The 24,768-nt window shown below is 42.3% G+C and overlaps 1 protein-coding gene across 1 annotated transcript in view; it reads right to left on the bottom strand.

The window, feature by feature from the left end:
* Nucleotides 1-24,768, bottom strand: part of LOC311143431 (parathyroid hormone 2 receptor-like) — a gene marked incomplete at both ends in the record, with an annotated part of 111,815 nt that overhangs the window by 20,859 nt on the left and 66,188 nt on the right. The window contains one exon of the mRNA XM_084179251.1: nt 11,868-11,928. Within this exon, the coding sequence (XP_084035377.1) occupies nt 11,868-11,928 (61 nt within the window). The remainder of the gene's footprint in view (nt 1-11,867; nt 11,929-24,768) is intronic.

Below are 24,768 nucleotides of genomic sequence, written 5' to 3'. Positions count from 1 at the left end.
ATAAAACAGTGAAAAATGGTTTCTCTTATATTACAAAAAGGACATCCATCTCCAACATCTGAGTTAATGACGCCATTCAAAACCCTCCATTGCATATCACCAGTACCCTTTTGTAACGGTGGCTTGTACAGTGCTCTCCATGCTGGCGTTACCCTGTCATCAATGCCCAACTTTACCTTCCAAGTGTCTTTACTATTTTCAATGTATCTTTATTCAAAACCTTGACACACCCCCTATATAAGTCTTTCCCATTCACCTCATCCAACCCCACCTCTTCCAACCCTCTCAAATCCAGTAATAACGCCTTTCTTTCTGACTCTGGGATATTGGGTGTAATCCCTAGTCTTGGAAATGGGATGTTTTCATCTTGTACCTTCTTCTTGTGACTATTAAGCATAACCCACTCTTCTGCTGACAGAGCCTTCCTGCAGCTTCCCATCAGTTGTCCGACAATCCTTTCCGACCTCACCCCCAAATGTTCAGCCACTTCACCAGAATCTTGGAGAAATGTGGAACAGCTTAAGTTGTACAATCCAGTCTTGCCCTATACACCAGAGGTTCCTCCAGCAGCCAATGCACTGACTCCGCTGAAGTGCGTCTGGACATCTTCATTATGCTCCAAACCCTAAGAAGGCCTCTGTAAAACGGAGGTACTCCCTCCCTAGAAATCTGGCTACTATCAACCAAAAATAAAGCCTTCTTTAAACCTAATCCCCCGACCTGCTGTAATACAAGACCTGCCACCACTCTCCAAACCACAAAGCAACCTTTGAATAAACTGAAACCGGAAAGCAGCAGACCTACTAGCAAGATGTACAATACCATTTCCCCCTTCCTCTTTTGACAAATACAAAACACTTTGTGAAACCCAATGATATTTATCCCAAAATAAATCTACAATAATCGCCTGTATCTTAGCCAGAAGGCCAGATGGTGGCTCTAAAACTGACAACCGATGCCACAGTACAGAGGCAACCACATTGTTAACAATAATAGTGTGCCCCCTATATGACATATGAGATAACAACCAACGCCATCTCCTCATCCTCCCTTCCATCATTTCAACCACCCCATTCCAATTATTTTTCTCCATTGTACCCTCATCCCCTAGGTACACTCCAAGATACTTAAAATCTCCCTTACACCATTCCAGCCCCCCTGTCAAAGCCATGATCATTCCAGACCATTTTCCAATCTGTAAAGCACAACTTTGCCCCCAATTTACCTTTGCAGAGGATATTCCCCAAAACCAATCAACCATTAGACTCAAACTATCCACCTCTGTCTGATTTTTCACTAAAATAACTACATCATCAGCATAGGCTGAGAGACGAATAGGTGGAATATCCTCTGAAAGGTACACCCCTTCAATGCTACTTCTAATGCTATTTAGTAGTGGCTCTATAGCAATGGCATATAACATTCCCGACAAAGAACACCTCTGCCTAATACCTCTACACACTTTAAAAGGAGCACTAAAGCCACCGTTAACTTTCAATGTCACCATATATCACCCTGATCATGGCAATAAAACCAGAGCTGAAACCAAACGCCTCAAAAGTGCGCCATAAGTATTGATGTTCAACTCGGTCAAATGCCTTTTCCTGATCAATTTAAATTAGACCAGCATCCAACCCAATAGCCCTAGAGACGTCCAAAAATCCAGAATCAGATCAATGTTATCCCCTATCTGCCTGCCGTGGACACAGTAGGACTGGTCCGTATGATTTGCCCCATCACCTCCTTCAGCCTGTTGGACAACGTCTTTGACAGGATCTTATAATCAGTGCACAATAAAGCCACCGGCCTCCAGTCCTTCACCTCCCTAGGGTCACCCTTTTTTGGCAGTAGGGTGAGGACAGCCCTCCTGCAGCTTATCGGTAGTAACCCTCTGGTCAAACTATCGTTAACTACTGCTAGCCAATCCTCTCCCAACATAGCCCCAAAATACTTTGAAAAGTCAACGGGAAGCCCATCAATGCCTGGTGCCCTTCCATGTTCCATGCCTTTTAATGCAGTGTATAGCTCCTGCAAAGACAATGGTTGCTCTAGCTCAACCTGAGCTTCTGCAGCCACCTGTGGGAGCCCATCAAGGAACTGCTGTGTCACTGTTTTATCCTCTTTGTACTCACACTTGTAGAGCTCAGCATATAACTCTACTGCCCTCTTTCTAATTTCACTAGGACTAGTGAGCTCCTGTCTCCTGAGGCAATTAATAATTATTCTTTGTCCATTATTTTTCTCTAAACCAAAGAAAAATGTGGATGAGGCATCCATTTCAGAGATTCCCTGAAACATACTTCTCACTAATTCCCCCTGTGCTCTGATACCCAGCAGGTCTGCCAATGCTGCTTTTTTCCTCTTGAGGGTCTGAGTATGGCCTCGATCTCCTGTCGTCTCAACCAACGTCAGGAGTTCCACTATTTCAGACTCTACTTTCATTGATCTGGTGATGTCTTTGGTGACATTCATCGTGTATTGATTACAGAATTGTTGAATCTGGATTTTCCCTATATCCCACCACTGTTGAAGGGATCCAAAACTGGCCTTTTGAGACCTCCACCTCTCCCAGAAAAAACTAAAACATTTCCTGAAGTGAGCATCACTCAATAAAGTTATATTAAAATGCCAGTATGCACTTTTGGGTTTTACAGCGTTAATGAACACCACCTCTGTTATTAAACAATGATCAGATCAGATCAGGGTTATCACACTTGATTTACAGACCTGAGATTGATGCTCAAAACAATAAAACCTATCTAACCTGGCCAGAGAGATGGTGTTGTCTCTCACATGGGCCCATGTGTACTGTCTCGTGCCTCCATGTTAACTCCACCAAATATCACACAATTCATGTTTTTCAAAGTATTTGGGGCTATATGAGGTTCTTTGTTATTTATATCTAAATCACTGACTGTGCAGTTAAAATCCCCAGCAAGAAATAAATAATACTCAGTATTACATTTCTCAATGGTATTTGATAATGTCTCTAAAAAACATACCCTCTCAACTGCCACCACTGGGGCATATACATTTATCAGACACATAGTGATGTTTTCATACCTCACTCTAACTTTTAATAACCTCCCCTCAACTACCTCTTCAACCTCATATGACAAAGGCAAAAACCCTTTTGGGAACAAGTCACTTCCCTTTCCCTTAATTAACTCACACACTAAGGCTCTTTTTTTAACGTCTCTCGCCCCATTTACGTTTAAAGAAGAAATCTTAAAACTGCTCATGGATGAAAAAAAATACAGAGGAAGAGACAGAAACCACATCTCTTTACAGAGTTAAGGCTGCGACTGAACTCTTTCATTTCCTTTAGAATAAACATCACTTGTCACTCTCGTGACCACTTTCTTGAGTCTAGCGATTTCAAGGCTTGTCAAACCTCCCCCCTTATTTTTCACATGAGAAACTTTGCTTATTCAATAAACAATTCACTTTCAAGAAAAAAATCTGTTACATTATAATCCTGCATATATTTCTTCCCTTTTGTCAAATTCAGAAATTGACGTACCTTCTCAATCCCATACCTCCCTTCCACCCCATTTCTCTCGCTATTTTGTTGTGACGCGTCAGATGACTCACTCTCAATATCCTCCCCAGAAGAAAACTCCACCATCTCTACAACCTTTTTATCCTCAACTGATTTATCAATCTCTACCTTCCTCTTAGAATTAGACCCTTCACCACCCCTTACATTTTTCCTCTTACTCCTCTGTACTTTGAAAACAGCGGCTTCCTTTTCCATTAATTAAATCTCCTCTTGACCTCCAATTTCATTTTCCAGCACCACTCAGCGACACCAGTCGCAATCTCACCGACTGTTTCCCCTCCCTCCTTATTCTGATCTACCACAATTGCCCCCGTGGCCACACTGCTTTCCTTTAATACTTTTCCAACCACATCTACCCACCTTCTCCCTTCCCCTACACCCTTAGCATGTTCATCCCTTCGCATGGTGCATTAGCTGCACCAGCGCTAGAGCTGCTACCTGGCCAGCCCAGGTTAGCCGACAATCATACCCTAGCCGCATGCTTTTCTGTCCAAAACATTTCATAGCAACTGGTTCATAGGAAGAGAGTGGCTGGAATACTCGCTTACTGCAGATGCAGCATTTTGTTTCCCATGTCGAAAGTTCTGTATTGGGTCCAATGCTAACGCAGACAAGGCCTTCACCCAAGCTGGGTATTCTAACTGGAAGCATGCTATTGATAGTACCAAAGGATTCGCTAGGTATGCATCAAGCAAGGAGCATTTTAAATGCACTGCACTGTGGAAAGAAAAACAAGTTCGAAGTGCTATAGGACCTGAGGTGTCGAAACTTGTTAATGATGGGCAACTGGCAAGAAATTGCATGTATTTGTCGGCGATTGTGGACATTATTGAGTTCCTTGTTTCAAACCAGCAACCAATTGGACGTGATAGAGTCAAGAGGGGAGGGGGGCAGGGGACTTTTTCTGTCTATGACAGAATATACACTCAGAAAGACAAGGCTCTTGCCAAACACCATACCCCACAATGCCACATTCACGTCACACGATATTCAGAATGAAATCATAGGGATCATGAGTGAGATAGTTAAAGAAATCTGAGAATCTTAGTACGCACTGAAGGTAGACAGGACCAAGGATCCTACTGGATGTGAAAATATATTGTACAGTTATGAATATAACTCGCCCATTGGGCCAATGGGCCAAATCTCGGAAGCCCCGCCTTCCTGCCGATAATACCGGGGCTCGCATTCATTTCCTCTATTCAGTACCGCTCTTCAGTGAGCCCAAACCCCTGATGGCGCTGGGCAAAAATATGTTAAACCTCGTTCCCTCCTTCAGGGAACAGTAGTTATATTCATAACTGTACATTCACTTACAGTCAGTCACTCAGTATAACATACTATGGGCACATACAATCACGCCCCAAGCCGGCTCAGAGGGTACCAAACTAGGAGGCCCACGGCAGCCCAAGCACATACAGGTTCTACCAGCTCCAAAAAGGGGTTACAGAAGCCACCTTTTTCCCTAATACTTACCCGAGAAGCCTGAACTGTCAGAACCTCATGAGGCCTGACCTGTCAGAGCCCAATATAGGGACCCATAACCTGCTGCAACTTGGTGCACGGACACGCTGCCACTGCAGCTCAAGTCCATAGACCCCACGGTTACAATAACAATACTTAGCCTGAAATGTCAGAACTCGTACAAGGAATTGCAAATCAAAAACAACAGAACAGCTGTCGTGACTTGATAAAATATACATGCGTAAAGAGCACACCAGACACAGACCATACAACCTCCGTTGTTCACTAGAAGCAAACGGAGGAGGTGAGAAAGGGAACAGCTTGAAAGCCAGGGACCTGTAAGACATAGGCATAACCTTAGAAGAAAGAGCTGCATTAGGACATAACATCCCTTTGGAGTCACCAGGCGCGAACTTCAAACAGGAATGGTGTACTGATAGCACGTGGAGATCCCCAACGCGTTTTGGCTGACGCCAAGGCCATGAGCAGGGCAGTCTTGTAGGAAAGGACCTTCAGGTCCACAGACTCCAATGGTTCAAACGGAGCGTCCAGGACCCGAGCGAGGTCCCAGGTCGGTGCCATAGGCTTAGACACTGGTCTGAGCCGACGCACACCTTTCAGGAACCGCAACGCCAGAAAATGAGACCCCAGGGTAGAGCCGTCAATCTCTACATGACACACCGAGATGGCTGCTATATAAACCTTCAATGTGGAAAAAGAAAGGCCCTTCAATGTGCAAAAAGCTCTTGCAAGAACATCAAAATGTCCACCAAAGAGCTCTGAAAAGGAGATCCTCCTTTAACCTTTTCACGAGTGAGTTCCAAATATCTCTAACGGTTGCCCCATCGTGAAGTTTTTATGCGCGTGATGCCAGAATGCACTCACTGTTCCAAAATGTGATTGTTACGTAATAGGACAGTTAACCCGCGCTGCCCTCAACCCAAGACACAATGCCTACTAATTATTTATAAGCTATGTTTCAACATGTCAATGTGTGTCTTCCGCCTCCTCATTAATTCACTTAGAACTATCCCATTACACTGTTGCGGATAAATTATGTTTGAGGCTTTACTGAGCCGGACAAACTTCTCTCTTCCATGAGAGCCCAAGCACTTCCCCAGTGTTTCTCCAGATCAAGTATGCAGACATTTGCGCATTTTTGCACAAACCTTTTCCCCCTGGCACATTTTCCGGCTGGCGCTCGCATTGCCTTCATTGTTGTTTTCCTTACAAATAATAACTTTGGACATGTATTCATTCCTATCAAAGTAAGTGCCTTATTTTCTGTGTCTCGTGTTGTCGTTTCTACTGTAGCATATCTACCATATGTATGTATGGAGCATAACGTATTTACTGTTTTATTCACATTTTCAAGTACTGGCGACAAATCATGAATTCCAATTCTTGCATACAGTGGAGAAAAAAAGTATTTAGTCAGCCACCAATTGTGCAAGTTCTCCCACTTAAAAAGATGAGAGAGGCTTGTAATTTTCATCATAGGTACACGTCAACTATGACAGACAAATTGAGAAAAAAATATCCAGAAAATCACATTGTAGGATTTGTTATGAATTTATTTGCAAATTATGGTGGAAAATAAGTATTTGGTCACCTACAAACAAGCAATATTTCTGGCTCTCACAGACCTGTAACTTTTTCTTTAAGAGGCTCCTCTGTCCTCCACTCGTTACCTGTATTAATGGCACCTGTTTGAACTTGTTATCAGTATAAAAGACACCTGTCCACAACCTCAAACAGTCACACTCCAAACTCCACTATGGCCAAGACCAAAGAGCTGTCAAAAGACACCAGAAACAAAATTGTAGACCTGCACCAGGCTGGGAAGACTGAATCTGCAATAGGTAAGCAGCTTGGTTTGAATAAATAAACTGTGGGAGCAATTATTAGGAAATGGAAGACATACAAGACTACTGATAATCTCCCTCGATCTGGGGCTCCACGCAAGATCTCACCCCGTGGGGTCAAAATGATCACAAGAACGGTGAGCAAAAATCCCAGAACCACACAGGGGGACCTAGTGAATGACCTGCAGAGAGCTGGGACCAAAGTAACAAAGCCTACCATCAGTAACACACTACGCCGCCAGGGACTCAAATCCTGCAGTGCCAGACGTGTCCCCCTGCTTAAGCCAGTACATGTCCAGGCCCGTCTGAAGTTTGCTAGAGTGCATTTGGATGATCCAGAAGAGGATTGGGAGAATGTCATATGGTCAGATGAAACCAAAATATAACTTTTTGGTAAAAACTAAACTTGTCGTGTTTGGAGGACAAAGAATGCTGAGTTGCATCCAAAGAACACCATACCTACTGTGAAGCATGGGTGTGGAAACATCATGCTTTGGGGCTGTTTTTCTGCAAAGGGACCAGGACGACTGATCCGTGTAAAGGAAAGAATGAATGGGGCCATGTATCGTGAGATTTTGAGTGAAAACCTCCTTCCATCAGCAAGGGCATTGAAGATGAAACGTGGCTGGGTCTTTCAGCATGACAATGATCCAAAACACACCGCCCGGGCAACGAAGGAGTGGCTTCGTAAGAAGCATTTCAAGGTCCTGGAGTGGCCTAGCCAGTCTCCAGATCTCAACCCCATAGAAAATCTTTGGAGGGAGTTGAAAGTCCGTGTTGCCCAGCGACAGCCCCAAAACATCTCTGCTCTAGAGGAGATCTGCATGGAGGAATGGGCCAAAATACCAGCAACAGTGTGTGAAAACCTTGTGAAGACTTACAGAAAACGTTTGACCTGTGTCATTGCCAACAAAGGGTATATAACAAAGTATTGAGAAACTTTTGTTATTGACCAAATAGTTATTTTCCACCATAATTTGCAAATAAATTCATAAAAAATCCTACAATGTGATTTTCTGGATTTTTTTTTCTCATTTTGTCTGTCATAGTTGACGTGTACCTATGATGAAAATTACAGGCCTCTCTCATCTTTTTAAGTGGGAGAACTTGCAGAATTGGTGGCTGACTAAATACTTTTTCCCCCCACTGTAGATTGTTATGGACACATATGATATGTGTAAAATACGTTTTTGAAGGTTGTACTGATTATGATGAGCTAATGCTAAGCTATTTGCCAGCTATGTGTGGCGCCATGTTCGTTGACATTATACAATGCATTCTGGGTGCAATTAAACATCTAATATTAATTGTAATTATTTTGCACTATGGCCTATTTATTTCCTTACCTCCATAACTTGCTACATTTGCACACACTGTATATATATTTTTTCTGTTGTATTTTTGACTTTATGTTTTGTTTTACCCCATATGTAACTCTGTGTTGTTGTTTTTATCACACTGCTTTGCTTTATCTTGGCCATGTCGCAGTTGTAAATGAGAACTTGTTCTCAACTGGATTACCTGGTTAAATAAAGGTGAAATAAAACAATTCTGTCAGAACAAAGATATTATAACAACATGAGGGGAAGGGATCTTTCGAGTAAACTTCCGGAAGTGAATGAAGGGAAGTAAATGATGGTGTCACATCTACACCCGCTCCCCCTCTCCGGCGCTCGACGTTGCCGGTCTACTAACCACCAGTCCTGGCAACCCATCTTTACGCACACTTGCGTCTCATCATCAGTCACACCTGGACTGTAGTTTTGGTTATGTTTCCTTGTCAGACGTTTCTCTTGTTTTGTATCGTTCTATGTTCGTTATTATTAAACTCACTAACTGCACCTGCTTCCTGACTCCCTGCGTCAACGTTACAGAACACTACCTCAACAAATGGAAGCAGCATTTTATCAGGACATCTCCCAGACGGTCAGCAAACAGGGATACCTACTTCGCCAACACCACGACCAGCTGGCACAACTGGGGACGGCTATGGATGAGGTCCTCCGTGTTCTTCAACGTCTTGACATTCCCCGAGGGGTGTCACCTCCAACAAGCAGAGGTTTCTATACCACAAGTTGACCCTGCGAGCCAGCACCCCAGCCCATCCAACAGTCCACCCAGGTCAACGATGCCCGTTTGTCCCTCCCGGACAAATATGACTGGTCTCCCTCCAAATGTCGTGGCTTCCTGCACCAGTGCTCCCTCTATTTCACTCATCAGATGGGAGACCCCACCACGAGAGGTCCAAGGTTGCCACGGTTATTTCCCTGCTGACCGGACGGGCGTTGGAGTGGGCTACGGCCGTCTGGGAGAGAGGAGAGGAGGAGCTGGGTTCGTATGAGGGGTTCATGGCTCTGTTCAGGGGGTCTTCGACCACCATCAGAGGGCAGAGAGGGGGGCGAGCGCCTACTCCAACTACCGCAGGATGGCCAGACCACGGCGGAGTACATGCTCACCTTTCGGATAGTGGCAGCATCCAGTGAATGGAATGAGCCAGCGCTCTGCAACCTATTCAGAAGAGGATTGTGTGAAGAGGTCATGTGAAATCCATAGATTAGGGTTTCATGAATTTATTTCCTTATATGAACTGTAACTCAGAAAAATCTTTGACATTGTTGCATGTTGCATACATTTTTTTGTTCAGTATAATTCCAATGCATGAACTCAAATGATGCTCCAGGGTATAGCTACATATTGGTATGTTTCATCATAGAAATAGATACATTCTATTTCTATGGTTTTCTTGGTAGCCTATTGCTTTTCGTGGATGTACACTACCGTTCAAAAGTTTGGGGTCACTTAGAAATGTTCTTGTTTTCGACAGAAAAGCATTTTTTTTGTCCATTAAAATAACATCAAATTGATCCGAAATACAGTGTAGACATTGTTAATGTTGTAAATGGCTATTGTAGCTGGAAACGGCAGTCATTTTATGGAATATCTACATAGGCGTACAGAGGCCCATTATCAGCAACCATCAGTCCTGTGTTCCAATGGCACGTTGTGTTTGCTAATCCAAGTTTATCGTTTTAAAAGGCTAATTGATCATTAGAAAACCCTTTTGCAATTATGTTAGCACAGCTGAAAACTGTTGTGCTGATTAAAGAAGCAATAAAACTGGCCTTGAGACTAGTTGAGTATCTGGAGCATCAGCAATTGTTGGTTCGATTACAGGCTCAAAATGGCCAGAAACAAATACCTTTCTTCTGAAACTCATCAGTCTATTCTTGTTCTGAGAAATGAAGGCTATTCCATGCGAGAAATTGCCAAGAAACGGAAGATCTCGTACAACGCTGTGTACTACTCCCTTCACAGAACAGCGCAAACTGGCTCTAACCAGAATAGAAAGAGGAGTGGGAGGCCCCGGTGCACAACTGAGCAAGAGGACAAATACATTAATGTCTAGTTTGAGAAACAAGCGCCTCACAGGTCCTCAACTGGCAGCTTCATTAAATAGTACCCGCAAAACACCAGTCTCAACGTCAACAGTGAAGAGGCGACTCTGGGATGTTGACCTTCTAGACAGAGTTGCAAAGAAAAAGCCATATCTCAGACTGCCCATCTTAATCTTTTCTTTTTATTGGCCAGTCTGAGATATGGCTTTTAGGCCTATAGGCCTATTTATTTGTCAAGAAAGCTGTGCATGGCTGCATCTCACTGTAGTGGGCTGTAGACTATGTTTTGGTTATTTGGATCTCCATTTGCCTTTGTTTATTGTGATTGTTTACTGTTAATATATCTAGCCTAATACAGATTGGGTCATGCCTTTATCGATCTGATATTTTGTTTACTAGGCGTACTTAGTACCACTGTTTTGTTCTGTTTGCATTCATTCGTTCGCATTCGCAGTTGTGTCGGTATTCTAAGCCAAACTTTTTGTTTGCATGAATAACTAGGCTACTTTCAGCATTTAGTTTGCATTTATTTTGATAAGAAAGCTGTGTGTATGGCTGCAGTCACATAGGCTGTTTGTAATAGGTGAATTACCTTATCTATCTTGTAGCCTGTTAATTGGCAAAACGGGCTTGCTTTAGTGTGTAGGGCGCTGTCCATGGTGCTAATACAGAGCAGTGGAGATAGGCTACAGATTTCGCGCCAACATGTCACTTCAAAAGCACTCAATGGCCTTGGCATTTGAACTTTATGTTTATTATGGTATAGCGTGATGTAAGCAGAATTCAATATCATTCCAATGCAAGAACGTCACAATATTGTGCCCCCTCGCCGATTTCAACTGCCCCCTTAGTCACTTTATCCTGGCACTGGGGCTGAATAAAGCCTGTTACCCAGCCAGCAGGATTTGTCTCGTACATGTGTTGTCTCGTACATGGCCCTGACCCCACTCTCGAGGGTGTCTCAGGGGGAGTGGGATATGCACTTGTACATGTGTGAAACAGGACAAATATAAGCATCCCCTATTTGACCTTTGATGACTCACAGCATAAAATCAGCAGTCTTGTGATTCATCCAACATATCATGCTGGTACAAATGCTCAAATGAAGGCTGAGGGTGTGACATGGCAACACCTGGAGCGGAGAGCAAAAGACAAAGGGATGGAGGCGATTCATCGATGGCCTATGTTCCACAAGGAATAAAAAGCCCAATGTAAGTAAGTACAAAATGCTCAAACCGATATAATTATCTAGAAAGCTATGAAACAGAGTTACATCTATTCACTATGGGGATGTTAATTTAAATGTATTCACTATTGTGATGTTGAATATTATGATGTTTTGCAACCCTATTCATTAGAGGAGATACAGTGCACTTTCTACTGGTAGGGGCACGCTACATGAATTCATATTTATACAGTGCATATGAAGAGCAGGGGATGTATAATGGAGGCCTGACAAGGTGCTTGTGAGGGCCATAGCTGGAGGATTCCATCTGGTGAGCAGATCATTGAAGATAGCTATTAGATACTGTATCTACATGAATGACCTAAATACTGAATTTGGACTAGTGTCTCACTCACCTTCCATCTGCTAGTGTTGCCCGGACAACTGCCCATGCTGCCACAAACAGTGCTGGAACACCTGAAATTGTACATGAGGAAAAGAACATCAGCTTCCTACAAATGTTCTAAATGTTCTTACTAAATAGAGCACAGCATGGGCCCCAACATAATGAAATTACTTAATTACTTGTTTTCTATTCAATTAGTGATATTTGTATTATTTCTATTTTAATTACCATGTTGTTGCATTATTCTGTTCCTAGCTCACTAATAGCAGCTCTAATAGTGCAGGAACAGGCTAGTTAGACAAACAATGAGTTGTTCAACTCAGAAATGGCACTCTGAGCGTGATCTTTGAAAGCAGTATAATTGAGAGCGTAGGATTTCTCTTCCAGTGAAGGTGTTTTTAGAGCCGGAAGTTGTGACTCATACTCAACAAACGTATCTCTCTCCCCGTGTGAGTAAAGACAACTATAGGCCTATATAGTTATAAGATTAGAACATAAAGTTTTCACTTCAGTTTATTACTTTTAGCATTAGAAAAACAAGTATTTATATAATGCGAGTGTAAAAACCATTGAATGTAAGAAAGAGAACATTTTCGGAAAGCAACTTTAATCTTACATAAGCAATCACATTTGCATTTTTTTTACTTTAAACAAGAAAACATGCTGCTCTGCTGAACATCACAGTTCCATCCTAACTTATTTACTCTGACACACTCATATTTCCTTCACATGAATGTAATTACATGGTTCGCTGGATTGACATTGATTGCAATTGTGTGGTTTAACCAAAGAGACAAATTCACACTGATTAACTGTCATAGAAAGGCTTGTTTGTGTTTTTGTTTGTGTGTCTGTGTGTATGTCAGTGTAAGTGTTTGTGCCTGCCTGCTTACCAGCTATCTGCACGTGTTGTGTTTGTCAACAACAGGGGTGGGAATTAATTTTGTCTCGAAGGCCACATTGGGATAAAAAAATTCAACGGAGCCCCGCACAGATTTTATTTCGGACCAATTTGGTTGTCAAAAACAATTACAAATATATACAGTGGGGGAAAAAAGTATTTAGTCAGCCACCAATTGTGCAAGTTCTCCCACTTAAAAAGATGAGAGAGGCCTGTAATTTTCATCATAGGTACACGTCAACTATGACAGACAAAATGAGAAAAAATAATCCGGAAAATCACATTGTAGGATTTTTAATGAATTTATTTGCAAATTATGGTGGAAAATAAGTATTTGGTCAATAACAAAAGTTTCTCAATACTTTGTTATATACCCTTTGTTGGCAATGATACAGGTCAAACGTTTTCTGTAAGTCTTCACAAGGTTTTCACACACTGTTGCTGGTATTTTGGCCCATTCCTCCATGCAGATCTCCTCTAGAGCAGTGATGTTTTGGGGCTGTCGCTGGGCAACACGGACTTTCAACCCCTCCAAAGATTTTCTATGGGGTTGAGATCTGGAGACTGGCTAGGCCACTCCAGGACCTTGAAATGCTTCTTACGAAGCCACTCCTTCGTTGCCCGGGCGGTGTGTTTGGGATCATTGTCATGCTGAAAGACCCAGCCACATTTCATCTTTAATGCCCTTGCTGATGGAAGGAGGTTTTCACTCAAAATCTCACGATACATGGCCCCATTCATTCTTTCCTTTACACGGATCAGTCGTCCTGGTCCCTTTGCAGAAAAACAGCCCCAAAGCATGATGTTTTCACCCCCATGCTTCACAGTAGGTATGGTGTTCTTTGGATGCAACTCAGCATTCTTTGTCCTCCAAACACGACGAGTTGAGTTTTTACCAAAAAGTTATATTTTGGTTTCATCTGACCATATGACATTCTCCCAATCCTCTTCTGGATCATCCAAATGCACTCTAGCAAACTTCAGACGGGCCTGGACATGTACTGGCTTAAGCAGGGGGACACGTCTGGCACTGCAGGATTTGAGTCCCTGGCGGCGTAGTGTGTTACTGATGGTAGGCTTTGTTACTTTGGTCCCAGCTCTCTGCAGGTCATTCACTAGGTCCCCCTGTGTGGTTCTGGGATTTTTGCTCACCGTTCTTGTGATCATTTTGACCCCACGGGGTGAGATCTTGCGTGGAGCCCCAGATCGAGGGAGATTATCAGTGGTCTTGTATGTCTTCCATTTCCTAATAATTGCTCCCAAAGTTGATTTCTTCAAACCAAGCTGCTTACCTATTGCAGATTCAGTCTTCCCAGCCTGGTGCAGGTCTACAATTTTGTTTCTGGTGTCCTTTGACAGCTCTTTGGTATTGGCCATAGTGGAGTTTGGAGTGTGACTGTTTGAGGTTGTGGACAGGTGTCTTTTATACTGATAACAAGTTCAAACAGGTGCCATTAATACAGGTAACGAGTGGAGGACAGAGGAGCCTCTTAAAGAAGAAGTTACAGGTCTGTGAGAGCCAGAAATCTTGCTTGTTTGTAGGTGACCAAATACTTATTTTCCACCATAATTTGCAAATAAATTCATAAAAAATCCTACAATGTGATTTTCTGGATTTTTTTTTCTAAATTTGTCTGTCATAGTTGACGTGTACCTATTATGAAAATTACAGGCCTCTCTCATTTTTTAAGTGGGAGAACTTGCACAATTGGTGGCTGACTAAATACTTTTTTCTCCCACTGTAGGTCCTTTATAACTTCCACATACTTTATATCTAGTTTTAGACGTTCAAGATTGGGCCGGAGTGTTTTTCTAATCCCAAATAATAATTTCCCCCAAACCATCCCTCGGCCCGGTTTTCCGATACCGATGGAATTTAGGCTTACGAGTGTTTTAACGATGCATCTTTCCTACAACGGCCGAAGATGTATATACAGTGGGGAAAAAAAGTATTTAGTCAGCCACCAATTGTGCAAGTTCTCCCACTTAAAAAGATGAGAGAGGCCTGTAATTTTCATCATAGGTACACGTCAACTATGACAGACAAATTGAGAAAGCAAAATCCAGAAAATCACATTGTAGCATTTTTTATGAATTTATTTGCAAATTATGGTGGAAAATAAGTATTTGGTCACCTACAAACAAGCAAGATTTCTGGCTCTCACAGACCTGTAACTTCTTCTTTAAGAGGCTCCTCTGTCCTCCACTCGTTACCTGTATTAATGGCACCTGTTTGAACTTGTTATCAGTATAAAAGACACCTGTCCACAACCTCAAACAGTCACACTCCAAACTCTACTATGGCCAAGACCAAAGAGCTGTCAAAGGACACCAGAAACAAAATTGTAGACCTGCACCAGGCTGGGAAGACTGAATCTGCAATAGGTAAGCAGCTTGGTTTGAAGAAATCAACTGTGGGAGCAATTATTAGGAAATGGAAGACATACAAGACCACTGATAATCTCCCTCGATCTGGGGCTCCACGCAAGATCTCACCCCGTGGGGTCAAAATGATCACAAGAACAGTGAGCAAAAATCCCAGAACCACACGGGGGGACCTAGTGAATGACCTGCAGAGAGCTGGGACCAAAGTAACAAAGCCTACCATCATTAACACACTACGCCGCCAGGGACTCAAATCCTGCAGTGCAAGACGTGTCCCCCTGCTTAAGCCAGTACATGTCCAGGCCCATCTGAAGTTTGCTAGAGTGTATTTGGATGATCCAGAAGAGGATTGGGAGAATGTCATATGGTCAGATGAAACCAAAATATAACCTTTTGGAAAAAACTCAACTCGTCGTGTTTGGAGGACAAAGAATGCTGAGTTGCATCCAAAGAACACCATACCTACTGTGAAGCATGGGGGTGGAAACATCATGCTTAGGGGCTGTTTTTCTGCAAAGGGACCAGGACGACTGATCCGTGTAAAGGAAAGAATGAATGGGGCCATGTATCGTGAGATTTTGAGTGAAAACCTCCTTCCATCAGCAAGGGCATTGAAGATGAAACGTGGCTGGGTCTTTCAGCACGAAGGAGTGGCTTCGTAAGAAGCATTTCAAGGTCCTGGAGTGGCCTAGCCAGTCTCCAGATCTCAACCCCATAGAAAATCTTTGGAGGGAGTTGAAAGTCCGTGTTGCCCAGCGACAGCCCCAAAACATCACTGCTCTAGAGGAGATCTGCATGGAGGAATGGGCCAAAATACCAGCAACAGTGTGTGAAAACCTTGTGAAGACTTACAGAAAACGTTTGACCTGTGTCATTGCCAACAAAGGGTATATAACAAAGTATTGAGAAACTTTTGTTATTGACCAAATACTTATTTTCCACCATAATTTGCAAATAAATTCATTAAAAATCCTACAATGTGATTTTCTGGATATTTTGTTCTCACTTTGTCTGTCATAGTTGACGTGTACCTATGATGAAAATTACAGGCCTCTCTCATCTTTTTAAGTGGGAGAACTTGCACAATTGGTGGCTGACTAAATACTTTTTTTCCCCACTGTAACATGTGTTTCCCAAAACACCACACAGAAAGAACATTCACTAAGTGCGTCGTTGGAGCATGTATCGATACTGATAGGATCGAAAGCAAGGCAGTGGTGCTCTCTGATAAGCTTTATCCATTCAAATCTTAATTGAACGTTCAAATCATTCCACATTCCTGACGACGGGTTAGCTCCTAGAGAGATATCACTTTTTTTTTAGATAAGCTTTAATATTACAGATAGATTGTGGCTTCCATCAATGTAATTGTCTGCATTATTTCCAATTGCGCACATTGTTACACATCATGAAATATATTGAGGCAAAAATTAGACAGTTTAGCATACAAAAATAGAACTCAATTGACTGAACATGACTTTTATATCAATATTACTGAAATATACACTGAATGTACAAAATTCTAGGAACACGACCTGCTCTTTCCATAATATAGACTGACCAGGTGAATCCAGGTGAAAGCTATGATCCCTTATTGATATCACCTGTTAAATCCACTTCAATCAGTGTAGATGAAGGGGAGGAGACAGTTTAAAGAAGGATGTTAGCCTTGAGACAATTGAGACATGGATGCTGTACTGTATGTGTGCCATTCAGAGGGTGAATGGGCATGACAAAATATTTAAATGTCTTTAAACGGGGTATGGTTGTAGGTGCCAGGCGCATCGGTTTGAGTGTGTCAAGAACTGCAATGCTCAACAGTTTCTCGTGTGTATCAAGAATGGCCCACAACCCAAAGGACATCCAGCCAACATTACAAACTGTGGGAAGCATTGGAGTCAACATGGGCCAGCATCCCTGTGGAATGCTTTCGACACCTTGTAGTCCATGCCCCGAAGAATTGAAGCTGTTCTGAGGGCAAAAGGGGGTGCAACTCAATATTAGGAAGGTGTTCCTGTGATTCCTGTGCCACCACTGAAAACACTGCTACTCCTGCTGCTCTCTCCTCGTCTGACCATGTGTTCTCGCATACCCCGAGAGCATCTGGTCAGCGGGGTGGTGGCACAGGAATCCTCATCTCTCCCAAGTGGACATTCTCAATTTTTCCCCTGACCCATCTGTCTATCTCCTCATTTGAATTCCATGCTGTCACAGTCACTAGCCCATTTAAGCTTAATATCCTTGTCATCTATCGCCCTCCAGGTTCCCTTGGAGAGTTCATCAATGAGCTTGACGCCTTGATAAGTTCCTTTCCTGAGGATGGCTCACCCCTCACAGTTCTGGGGGATTTCAACCTCCCTACGTCTACATTTGACTCATTTCTCTCTGCCTCCTTCTTTCCACTCCTCTCCTCTTTTGACCTCACCCTCTCACCGTCCCCCCCTACTCACAAGGCAGGCAATACACTTGACCTCATCTTTACTAGATGCTGTTCTTCTACTAATCTCACTGCAACTCCCCTCCAAGTCTCCGACCACTACTTTGTATCCTTTTCTCTCTCCCTCTCCTCCAACACTACTCACTCTGCCCCTACACAGATGGTAATGCGCCGTCGCAACCTTCGCTCTCTCTCTCCCGCTACTCTCTCCTCTTCCATCCTATCATCTCTTCCCTCTGCTCAATCCTTCTCCCTCCAATCTCCTGATTCTGCCTCCTCAACCCTCCTCTCCTCCCTTTCTGCATCCTTTGACTCTCTATGTCCCCTATCCTCCCGGCCGGCTCGGTCCTCCCCTCCAGCTCCGTGGCTTGATGACTCATTGCGAGCTCACAGAACAGAGCTCCGGGCAGCTGAGCGGAAATGGAAGAAAACTAGACTCCCTGCAGACCTGGCATCTTTTCACTCCCTCCTCTCTACATTTTCTTCATCTGTTTCTGCTGCTAAGGCCACTTTCTACCACTCTAAATTCCAAAAAAAAAGTGACGCGGAAGTACAAGAAAGCATCTAATGACGCACTTAGCTGTTCTACGAGTAGTCTGTTGCAGTCGGTAAATAACAAGCATTTAAATGCAACTTTACTAACAATGTTTTTTGGGGGAAACAGCTCGGAGATTTAATGATACTCCTACGAAGGTTCTAACGATGAACTTAGCCTTAAGAGGCTTTTGGAAAACCGGGCCCTGGTCAACAACCACCCACAAGGTTCACTAGGAAGGTAAATCCAGCCCCTTCCGCAGTGCTTGACTTGGGCTGAAAGAGGTGCAGGAGCTGTCTTTTTTCAGGTCGGTTCATTTGACTATGTTTACAGAAATTCACAAATGACATGCTATAGAGACCTCTGATTAATCACTGTTAAGGGTTCATACACATTTTGACCGATGGAATTTCATGACCAAATTTCCACGACCGATAATTTGTGCGGTCGCTATGTAACTTACATGAAAAAGTCATCATAAATGTGGTATTGACACTAGAAGGCTGCTGGTCTCTGATCCCATTTAGGCCTACTATCTCCTGCCGTTGTGCCATTGATCAAGGTACTTAACCCCCCACAAAGTATAATAACTGCACTGTTAGGCTACTGTATGAAACACATGTGGTCAACCCTCCATCTGGAAAGCTACTGGGTGTGCAGGCTTTTGATCCAGCCCTGAAACACACCCGAGTCTGCTTATTAAGGTTCTGTTGAGCAGCTGATGTTTAGGCTACAATATGGTGTGTTAGAGTGGGGCTCGAACAAAAGCCTGCACACCCAGTAGCTCTCCTGGATGATGGTTGGCCACCCTTGATATAGAATATTGCAACATTACAACCAAACACTTATGTCTTTATACAATTATTCCCTCATTCAATGAATCAGAGATAAAAATGGATAATAGGCTACTTCAAAGAAAGGTAGCTAGACATGTTTATCTATAAACTTATAAGGCTAAAATATGAATGTTTCAGAGGAGATCTATGCACAGCATTGTTTGTCAATTAGGATATTATTAGAATAATTTTAATGTTGTCAGAATTACATGGCTAGCCTAATGTTTAATAGAGGGGAATCCCAGCTTTCCAATAATGGTGTCAGATTAATTTCTCAACTATTCAAAACTTTGGACGTTTTAAACTTTCCATGTGAAATAATATATTTAATAAAAATATTACACATGTCCTAAAGCAAAAATATACACAAATAATACATTATCAAATGAAATCGCTTTAGACCGGGGCAGAAGACAGGGATGTCCTCTCTCCCCCTCCTGTTTGCACTAGCAATTGAACCGCTTGCAGAAATAATTAGACAGGACCCAAATGTAAATGTATCAGTATTGGTAAACATGAATATAAACTAAACTTATTTGCAGTCGGTCTCCTGATATACCTGACCAATAATGAAAACTCAATGCCGCACCTGTTAAAAATATTTTCAGAATACTCTAAAATCTCAGAATATAAAATTAACATTAAAAAAAGCAAAATAATGTCAATAGGAAAAGGAAAAAGAATAACTCATGATCTACAGCAATCATTTAAGTGGACCACAAAAATATATAAAATACTTAGAATACTTAATAAGCGGTTAAGAGCGTTGGGCCAAGGGTCGCTGGTTTGAATCCTCGAGATGACTAGGTGAAAAATCTGTTGATGTGCCCTTGAGCAAGGCACTTAACTGCTCCTGTAAATTACTCTGGATAAGAGTGTCTGCTAAATTACTTAAATGTAAATATATGAAGAAAACTTTATCCCATTACTTAACAATATCAAAGCAGACCTAATTAAATGGAACAATCTTCCCATAAATCTAACAGGTAGAATAAACCTATTCAGAATGGCATGGCTCCCATAGTTTTTATACTTACTTATTCTTATTCTCTGTAATAACAATTACCCCACCGAAGACATTCTTTAAAAAACTTACAGAATAAAAAGGAACGTTTTACATCTTCCTAAGTCTGAGGGTGGTTTTAATCTTCCAGACTTGGAATTGTATCTGTAACGGTTGGTGTGAGGTGTGACCCAGGTGCAGTGCAGGATATACAGTAGGCAGTAGGCAGAGATGGTGAAACAAGGATCTTTACTGGTGGTCCCGAAGCCAAAATACAAAATAACGGACTTATCACGATAAAAGAAAGGCGGAGCAAATAACTCTCCAAAAAACGTCTGACAAAATACGAAATACTACCTAAGACTGAAACAAATAACGAAACAGGGAGAACACCACTTAAGTACCTGTACATAGATCTCCGATCAGACACTGAGTAGTACTGCTGGACATAGAGAAACTAGCAGAGAAAACTGAGCAAGGGAACACAGGGAAGTGAGGGCATAAATACACAGGTGAACCAATAGACACAGGTGACACCATTAGGATGATGATTAGTCCCGACTGTGAGTGAGGAGGTGCCTAAAGTTGTCGGAGGATGACACCTAGTGGGTCGCTCCGGAACTGCGACCCCCTCCTGTAACAGTATCAACTTGCCACCCAAGGCTTTTACTTGCGACATATACTGTAGTTAAATGCACTAAAGAGGAACAATGGGTACATATTGAAGATGCGCATGCACATCCCCAGAATATTTTCATGTGTCTATTTTCAAAGGATAAGAACGCCATAACAACATGGAAGAAAATGTAACATATTCTACAAGAATCAATATCACTCCCTAAAAAGAAAACCCTATAGAACAATCCTTGGATAGCTTTTCAGAATTCACCGATAAATTGGTCCACATGGAAAACTAAAGGCATAGAAACCATAAATGACTTGGTCATAGGAAATACATGTATTTCCATGACAGCATTAAAAAGCAATTTTGGATTGACCAATGTAGATATTTTCAAATACATGCAACTTCAAAGTTTTTTATCACAACATTTTCATTTGAAATCTTTTGGACATCAGAGCAATCTTGAGGGAATCCTATTTGAGTCAGAAAATGATATTCATATGATAGGTAAGCTATACAAAACCTTGCAGAGAGTATATCCAACTCAAAAATATAAACTATTGGAACCAAGACTTAAAAAGAACTGATATTGGCTCAAGATGGAGGGAATGTTGGATCATAACTAACAAAATTACAGTTAACTAAAATGTACACCTAATCCAGAGTAAACTAATGTATATAATGTATTATACAAGAGACAAAATTAACAAATTCTACAGCACAATGGCAGAGTCATGTCTTAAGTGTAAAACTAACAATGACTCAATAATCCATGCCTTCTGGGAAAAGTCAACAAGTTATGGGCGGAGTTAGAAATTTGGCTGTCAGAACTATTACAATGTAAATTTACTTTTAATCCATCTGTCTGCATATTTCAAGACATGGCATATGAGAGTGCAGTGAGATACCCAATGAGTTGGACAATAATTTTCTCATCAATCATCTTGAAAAAACGTATACTTAAAAACTGGAAATCAACCAATCCTTTGTCCTTAACACAATGGAAAGGTTAAATGTTTTATTATCAAAATGTTGAAATTGCATGGGCGATGGAGAGAAACAAAATGGTGCAGTTTGAGGCCATGTGGCGGAGAGTGATGCGGGCGCTGGAGATTGGGGAGTGAAAATGTGGGTCTGGGCAGGTGTGATGTAGTTGCAGTGGTGAAAGTACTTACAGTGGGGAAAAAAAGTATTTAGTCAGCCACCAATTGTGCAAGTTCTCCCACTTAAAAAGATAAGAGAGGCCTGTAATTTTCATCATAGGTACACGTCAACTATGACAGACAAAATGAGAAAAAAATTCCAGAAAATCACATTGTAGGATTTTTAATGAATTTATTTGCAAATTATGGTGGAAAATAAGTATTTGGTCAATAACAAAAGTTTCTCAATACTTTGTTATATACCCTTTGTTGGCAATGACACAGGTCAAACGATTTCTGTAAGTCTTCACAAGGTTTTCACACACTGTTGCTGGTATTTTGGCCCATTCCTCCATGCAGATCTCCTCTAGAGCAGTGATGTTTTGGGGCTGTCGCTGGGCAACACGGACTTTCAACTCCCTCCAAAGATTTTCTATGGGGTTGAGATCTGGAGACTTGCTAGGCCACTCCAGGACCTTGAAATGCTTCTTACGAAGCCACTCCTTCGTTGCCCGGGCGGTGTGTTTGGGATCATTGTCATGCTGAAAGACCCAGCCACGTTTCATCTTCAATGCCCTTGCTGATGGAAGGAGATTTTCACTCAAAATCTCACGATACATGGCCCCATTCATTCTTTCCTTTACACGGATCAGTCGTCCTGGTCCCTTTGCAGAAAAACAGCCCCAAAGCATGATGTTTCCACCCCCATGCTTCACAGTAGGTATGTTGTTCTTTGGATGCAACTCAGCATTCTTTGTCCTCCAAACACAACGAGTTGAGTTTTTACCAAAAAGTTATATTGTGGTTTCATCTGACCATATGACATTCTCCCAATCCTCTCCTGGATCATCCAAATGCACTCTAGCAAACTTCAGACGGGCCTGGACATGTACTGGCTTAAGCAGGGGGACACGTCTGGCACTGCAGGATTTGAGTCCCTGGCGGCGTAGTGTGTTACTGATGGTAGGCTTTGTTACTTTGGTCCCAGCTCTCTGCAGGTCATTCACTAGGTCCCCCTGTGTGGTTCTGGGATTTTTGCTCACCGTTCTTGTGATCATTTTGACCCCACGGGGTGAGATCTTGCGTGGAGCCCCAGATCGAGGGAGATTATCAGTGGTCTTGTATGTCTTCCATTTCCTAATAATTGCTCCCACAGTTGATTTCTTCAAACCAAGCTGCTTACCTATTGCAGATTCAGTCTTCCCAGCCTGGTGCAGGTCTACAATTTTGTTTCTGGTGTCCTTTGACAGCTCTTTGGTCTTGGCCATAGTGGAGTTTGGAGTGTGACTGTTTGAGGTTGTGGACAGGTGTCTTTTATACTGATATCAAGTTCAAACAGGTGCCATTAATACAGGTAACGAATGGAGGACAGAGGAGCCTCCTAAAGAAGAAGTTACAGGTCTGTGAGAGCCAGAAATCTTGCTTGTTTGTAGGTGACCAAATACTTATTTTCCACCATAATTTGCAAATAAATTCATTAAAAATCCTACAATGTGATTTTCTGGATTTTTTTTTCTCAATTTGTCTGTCATAGTTGACGTGTACCTATGATGAAAATTACAGGCCTCTCTCATCTTTTTAAGTGGGAGAACTTGCACAATTGGTGGCTGACTAAAAACTTTTTTTCCCCACTGTAAGTAAAACTACTTTATAGTATTACTTAAGTAGTTTTTTGTGTATCTGTACTTTATTTTACCATTTATATTTTTGACAACATTTACTTTTACCTTACTACATTCCTAAAGAAAACAATGTACTTTTTACTCCATACATTTTCCCTGACACCCAAAAGTACTTGCTACATTTTGAATGCTTAGCAGCACAGGAAAATTGTCAAATTCACACACTTATCAAGAGAACATCCCTGATCATCCCTACTGCCTCTGATCTGGTGGACTCACTAAGCACACATTCTTTGTTTGTAAATTATGTCTTAGTGTTGGAGTGTGCCCCTGGCTATCCGTACAATGCATTCGGAAAAGTATTCAGACCCCTTGACTTTTTCCACATTTTGTTACATTACAGCCTTATTCTAAAATTGATTAAATAACAAATGTTCCTCATCAAGCTATACACAATACCCCATAATGACGAAGCGAAAACAGGTTTTTAGAAATGAGAAATAAAAAACAGAAATACCTTATTTACATAGGTATTCAGAACCTTTGCTATGAGACTCGAAATTGAGCTCAGGTGCATCCTGTTTCCATTGATCATCCTTGAGATGTTTCTACAAGTTGATTGGAGTCCACCTGTGGTAAATTCAATTGATTGGACATGATTTGGAAAGGCACACACCTGTCTATATAAGATCCCACAGTTGACAGTGCATGTCAGAGCAAAAACTAAGCCGTGAGGTCGAAGGAATTGTCCGTAGAGCTCCGAGACACGATTGTGTCGAGGCACAGATCTGGGGAAGGGTACCAAAAATTGGCTGCAGCATTGAAGGTCCCCAAGAACACAGCGGCCTCCATCATTCTTAAATGGAAGAAGTTTGGAACCACCAAGACTCTTCATAGAGCTGGCCGCCTGGCTAAACTGAGCAATCGGGGAAGAAGGGCCTTGGTCAGGGAGGTGACCAAGAACTTGATTGTCACTCTGATAGTGCTCCAGAGTTCCTCTGTGGAGATGGGAGAACCTTCCAGAAGGACAACCATCTCTGCAGCACTCCACCAATCAGGCCTTTATGGGAGAGTGGCCAGACGGAAGCCACTCCTCAGTAAAAGGCACGTGACAGCCCGCTTGGAGTTTGCCAAAAGGCACCTAAAGACTCTCAGACCATGAGAAACAAGATTCTATGGTTTGATGAAACCAAGATTTAACTCTTTGGCCTGAATGCCAAGCGTTACGTCTGGAGGAAACCTGGCACCATCCCTATGGTGAAGCATGGTGGTGGCAGCATCATGCTGTGGGGATGTTTTTCAGCGGCAGGGACTGGGAGACCAGTCAGGATCGAGGGAAAGATGAACGGAGCAAAGTACAGAGAGATCCTTGGAGTGCTGCATCAGAGTGATGGAGTGCTGCATCAGATGACCTAGCCTCCACAATCC

Source organism: Coregonus lavaretus (genome assembly GCF_964263955.1).
Source record: "Coregonus lavaretus genome assembly, chromosome: 16".
Classification (NCBI taxonomy): Eukaryota; Metazoa; Chordata; class Actinopteri; order Salmoniformes; family Salmonidae; genus Coregonus; species Coregonus lavaretus.
Note: the sequence above shows the minus strand (reverse complement) of the source record. Positions and strands in the feature narration are given on the sequence as shown.